The sequence below is a fragment of the Penaeus vannamei genome, chromosome 2, assembly GCF_042767895.1.
Source record: "Penaeus vannamei isolate JL-2024 chromosome 2, ASM4276789v1, whole genome shotgun sequence".
Lineage (NCBI taxonomy): Eukaryota > Metazoa > Arthropoda > Malacostraca > Decapoda > Penaeidae > Penaeus > Penaeus vannamei.
In genome coordinates, this window is record NC_091550.1 from 11,508,604 (window position 1) to 11,514,539 (window position 5,936).

At 45.3% G+C, this 5,936-nt stretch overlaps 1 protein-coding gene across 1 annotated transcript in view; it reads right to left on the reverse strand.

Annotated features, from left to right (window-relative positions):
* Nucleotides 1-5,936, reverse strand: part of LOC113824891 (terminal nucleotidyltransferase 5C) — a 362,766-nt gene extending 356,830 nt beyond the window's left edge. Inside the window, exon 1 of the mRNA XM_070130243.1 lies at nt 5,676-5,936. Coding sequence (XP_069986344.1) covers nt 5,676-5,780 — 105 coding nt within the window. The 5' untranslated portion in view covers nt 5,781-5,936. The remainder of the gene's footprint in view (nt 1-5,675) is intronic.

Genomic DNA, 5,936 nt, shown 5'->3' on the forward strand with positions numbered 1-5,936 from the left:
GAGGGAGATAGAGATGGAGGGAGAGGGAGATAGAGATGGAGGGAGAGGGAGATAGAGATGGAGGGAGATAGAGATGGAGGGGGAGGGTGATAGAGATGGAGGCAGAGGGAGATAGAGATGGAGGGAGGGGGAGATAGAGATGGAGGGAGAGGGAGATAGAGATGGAGGGAGGGGGAGGTAGAGAGGGAGGGAGGGGGAGATAGAGATGGAGGGAGAGGGAGATAGAGATGGAGGGAGAGGGAGATAGAGATGGAGCGGGAGGGAGAAGGAGAAGGAGAGAGAGAGAGATGAAGAGAGAGAGAGAGGAAGGGAGATGGAGAGAAAGGCTGAGATGGAGAGAGAGGGAGATGGAGAGAAAGGCTGAGATGGAGAGAGAGGGAGATGGAGAGAAAGGCTGAGATGGAGAGAGAGGGAGATGGAGAGAGAGGGAGATGGAGAGGGAGGGAGATGGAATGGGAGAGAGATGGAGAGGGAGAGAGATGGAGAGGGAGAGAGAGAGAGAGATGGAGAGAGAGGGAGAGAGAGATGGAGATAGAGATGGAGATAGAGAGGGAGATAGAGATGGAGATAGAGAGGGATATGGAGATGGAGATAGAGAGAGAGGGAGAGTTTTTCAACACATGAAAGAGGTGTGGGAGTAAAGCAACTCCTAAGGTATGAGATATTGGTTTTTTGCTATTGAGTGAAGTAAAATAAGGAATTGACTAATTTCCTTTTCTTTTCTTGTAAAAAAATAGGATAAATTAAACATAAAAACATTAACGATTTTATTTCAATAATATGTTTGAATAAAAAATTATATAAAAGTTGACTCAAAGAAGTATTTACCATATATCGCCACAAGTCATCTTTGTAATCCGTCAGTACGAAGAAAAATATAGGCCTACCACAAGCCTATTTCTGTATTTTGAGGCCTAAATAAACCTCTTGCTGTTACTCTTCATATCGTAGTCTACCTACCCTCGACTTTATCTTTGTATCTTTTTTCCTTTCATTACTTACTCCCTTTTCCCTCCCTCTCCCTCTTTCTACTTGCTCCCCTCTCCCTCTTTCTACTTACTCCCCTCTCCCTCTTTCTACTTACTCCCCTCTCCCTCTTTCTACTTTTCACTCCCCTCTCCCTCTTTCTACTTACTCCCCTCTCCCTCTTTCTACTTACTCCCCTCTCCCTCTCCCTCTCCCTCTTTCTACTTACTCCCCTCTCCCTCTTTCAACTTACTCCCCTCTCCCTCTTTCTACTTGCTCCCCTCTCTCTCTTTCTACTTATCCCCCTCTCCCTCCCTCCCTCCTCCATACCCACTCCCTCTCCCCCCCCACAAACTCCACTAAAAGCAAGCCAAGGTATATTTCTCCTTACCTTGCCCTGCACCATCCCTAAACTGCCTGTAAACCATAATCCCACATTATCCTCAAAGAGTCCCATGACTGGCAATATTTAATGAATACTTTTTCACATAATCCATAAAAAGAGAGATTAACAGCACCCAAGTCACTGGCACGGAAGTAGAAAAGTCACGTAACATGAAACAGCTGTGTTACCGATACTGACATGAATAAGCCGGGAACGATAACACATTGACCTGCCACAAGACCGACATAGTAATTTCTTTCAAAGACGATATTAATATGCCCGACGTAGAAAAAACGAAAAAAATGGAGCAGTACGACGACGTAGAAAAAAAACGAAGAAAATGGAGCAGTACGACGACGTAGAAAAAAAACGAAAAAAATGGAGCAGTACGAGAACGAAAATGAGGAAATGCAGAATACAAGGGACGCCACTGACACTTGATTAAATATATCGCAATAGGACATTTCGATTAAATCTTTCATCACCATTGCATGTAATTCTGATGGGAGGCTGAATCGACTACGTGTCAGGCCGATGCTCATTTCCACAAATATTCCCTAAATTTGGAGCAATTGAAGCGTTCTTTTATATACGAGTGTAGTATGTCTGTTTTGCTCTTTTTTTTTACAATACGTACAGATAGACAGCAGAGAGGAAGAGAGAGAAGAGAGAGCAGCAGAGAGAAGAGAGAGCAGTAGAGAGGAAGAGAGAGAGGAGAGCAGCAGAGAGAAAGAGAGGAAAAAGAAAAGGAGCAGAGAAGAGTGAAGAGAGATGAGCAGAGTAGAAGAGTGAAGAGATTAACAGAGAGGAAGAGTGAACAGAAAGGAAGAGACGAGAGATGAACAGAGAAGGGTGAAGAGTGAAGAGAGATGAACAGAGAAGGGTAAAGAGTGAAGAGAGATGAACAGAGAAGGGTGAAGAGTGAAGAGAGATGAGCAGAGAAGGGTGGAGAGAGATGAGCAGAGAAGGGTGTAGAGAGATGAGCAGACAAGAGACGAAGAGAGAAGAGCGAAGCAGAGCAGAGAGGAGAGAGAGAAGAGCAGAGAGGAAGAGTGAAGAGAGAGAAGCAGAGAGCAAGAGTGAAGAGAGAGGAGCAGAGAGGAAGAGTGAAGAGAGAGGAGCAGAGAGGAAGAGTGAAGAGAGAGGAGCAGAGAGGAAGAGTGAAGAGAGAGGAGCAGAGAGGAAGAGTGAAGAGAGAGGAGCAGAGAGGAAGAGTGAAGAGAGAGAAGCAGAGAAGAGAGGAGAGAGAGGAAAAGTGAAGAGAGAGAAGAGAGGAGAGAGAGGAAAAGTGAAGAGAGAAGCAGAGAAGAGAGGAGAGAGAGGAAGAGTGAAGAAAGAGAAGCAGAGAAGAGAGGAGAGAGAGGAAGAGTGAAGAGAGAGAAGCAGAGAAGAGAGGAGAGAGAGGAAGAGTGAAAGAGAAGCAGAGGAGAGAGAGGAACAGTGAAGAGAGAGAAGCAGAGAGGGGAGCAGAAAAGGAGGTAACTGTTTACGAAGTGGCCGCACCCCTCTGAGACCGAGTCCAGATTACCCCAGCCGACACCTTGGGAATCTACAAACACCGCCGTATGAGCGAAAAACCTTCCTAAACCGGAGGCTTTATTCCCATGGACAACCCCGTTCTCCCCCAATCGGCGTGGAGATAGCTTTTGCCAGGATTAATTCTCTTCATTTCTGACGTTACTCTTTCCCTGTGTTGATATTTTTCATACAACTGAGTGTAGCTTCCCCCTTTCTCTATGATAAGCGTTCTCAGACTTTCCCCCATCTTAGTGCGGTTTTCAGTGTACACACATACCAAAAATCATTACTTTTCTACGTTTATGGGACAAGCCTCCCCTTCCAAGCCCCCCCCCCCTCCCCCCCGAATGTAAGAATGGCTTCAAAAACGGCACGCGAGTATCAAATCCCTTATGCATCTCTGGCTCTGATGTTAATAAATATGACGAGGAAGTTGCTATGTTCTCCGACTAACGGAATTGTGGAAGGAATACTAACATTGTACACTTTATATTGCGAGGGGAATGGGGCAGACCATATACAGTAGTTGGGATTGGCTTGTTTCCAATTTGTGGGTTGGGTAATTCATATAAAGTGGCTTCTCTATAAACTGGGGACATTATTTCATATAAAGGGAGGAACCGAGATAGTTTTATATAATACACAGAAGCAGCTACAAGTATGGAATGAATTAATAAGTAGAAAAGAATATGATCGAGAGAGGCACCAAAATCAATAATTGGGCAACGCTGGCAGACCTCCCTCTACACAACGGATGAGACTGCGGCGTCGAGTGAAAACCAGCGCAGCAGCTGATATGCAAACACACATGCAAATATTCAAGGCAACCTTTTTAGGTAAGGAGATAGCCCTCTTGCCTTAATAATGGCGAAATCGAACGAACTGCGATGCCCCTTTCCCAACTTCGACCTGCACCGGCACGCATGACAAATGACTCATTCACGACGCGCTGTGAATGTATAAAAGTAACTCCTGTGCGTATGAACCCCGTGGTCCTCATGAGAAAGCAAGTGGAGTGGCCTCGTTGTTGCATCTGCGAAGGGCTGAGGTTCTCGCCAAGAATTGATAGCTCGGACATCAATTGAATCTCATTAATGTCGTACATAAATGTTCATGGGTTGTTTTCACTACGTTTAAATCGTTTAAAACACGTGCAAACGAATTTGCCAGCCACCTAATTCCGCAATGCTGGTTGATATAGGCCTACTAAGCGTTGTCACTTATACAATAACTACTGAATTTACGAACAAATTCATGGACCGTGATATCCTTACCGCTAAATGATTTTAATTGCCTTGCAAACACAAAAGATCTCGTTTAATTCACATCAAACACGCACGCAGCAACTTTAATAGAATTCATGCATGAACGAAATTTTCATAAATTTTCATACACATACAAAGAGTAGCGTACTTTAAACCCCAAGCCATGTAGGAGCAAAGCAAAAGAGAAGCTGGTGAACGAATGCACACGAAACTCCATTGGACTCACGTGGACTTCGCTATTTCCTATAAGAGGTTAAATGCAGAAAAAAGAAGCGAGCCGGCATAGACGTCAATGAAACTTCCTGTGCTAAGCCAGTCACATCCTTCTTGAAGGAAGTAAACAAAAGGAAAATTAAGAATGGAGATAAATAAAGAAAAATGAAATCGTAATGAATGACAAGAAAACCCCAAGTACGAAATAATCGAACAAGTAAAGTCTCCTGGAGATGCGAAGAAAGAGGGAAGCAAAGGAGAAAGAGATATAAAGAGGCAGAAGAAGGGAAGTGATGCAGGACTGGGGTCGATTGGGACATGCTAAGACTGCAAAAATTAGGAGAAACCTTACCGGTCTTGTAGCGTCAGAGAGCAGGTACGGCCCACCTAGGGCTTCAAATCCTAGCAAAGCGAAGAGCGCCTACACTAATGCTTTTATCATTAGACGGAGCGAGAGACAAAAAAGAAAGGAAAAAAAAAGTCTGCATCCTTCCTCTTAAGTGTCCGAGGGAAATTCCCTCCACCCAATCTATTTGCAACGTGAAAACAACCATTACCTCGAGGAAATATTTGACGGGCGGGCGGGCATGTGCTGGGCAGGCGGGGCCCCGCAGTCACATGAGTGGCGAGATGTGGCTCTCCCATCACGTGCTCCTCCGCTTATGCCATTCACCCGCCGTCCTCGCCCAGCCCTTTCATACCGTCGACCTCAAAGTCCCATGACCCCTAACCTCTTCGGCTGCCCATACCCAAAGGATTATGCATAACCCAAGCAACACCTAAACATAACGGTATTCCCGAACGAGCGCGTGGCCAGAGCCAATTGGTACCTCGGCGGCAGCACGCGGTACGCGGCTCGTGAACTCATGACTGGACGAGCGCCAGGACGTCGCCGCCGCCGTTGCATCGCTCGAACAAAATTAGATGTCCTAAAATCTCAGCTGGGGATGCTGCTGCCGTTTGTTTATCTGTGTAATTCGGCCGTTTGGGGACTGAATGACCAAATTAGCGCGGAGGTATAGTTTACTGCATGTCCGTAATGATGCCAAAATGAAATAAAATTTACCACAGTATGCTTTATTTGGACATGTCCTCAACAGATGAATAAACACATTATTTCAACAAATCAAATACCGCGGTTCCTTTAGTAGATAAAAAAAAAAAAAAAAAAAACTGCCGGTTAGGAACCCCACCTAACCTTATCTCTATGATAAACACCGCCATTCAACTCCCAATTTCAACACAAGATGCAACATACACTTTATCACATTCAAAGTGAAATGATTACTGAAAAGAAGGCCTTATACTTATCCTTATGAATTACAGACCTGCATAAATTGCGGTGATAACGGTACAGTCGGGGTGTGGGCGGTGGTAGTAGCACTGTCCTTGGAGACCTGCTGGTTTGCGGGCGTGCCGGTGTTGGGCGCCATGAGTATCACACGCGAGGAATCGAATCGAGAATTTCAGGAGAAACAGAAAGAGACAAGGGAGAGAGAGAGAGTGAGAATGAGACTTAAGTTGAGACACAACACACACGATCACAGCAGAAGAGCGCCACTCAGCGACTGAGAGCTGTGGTTGGTGCT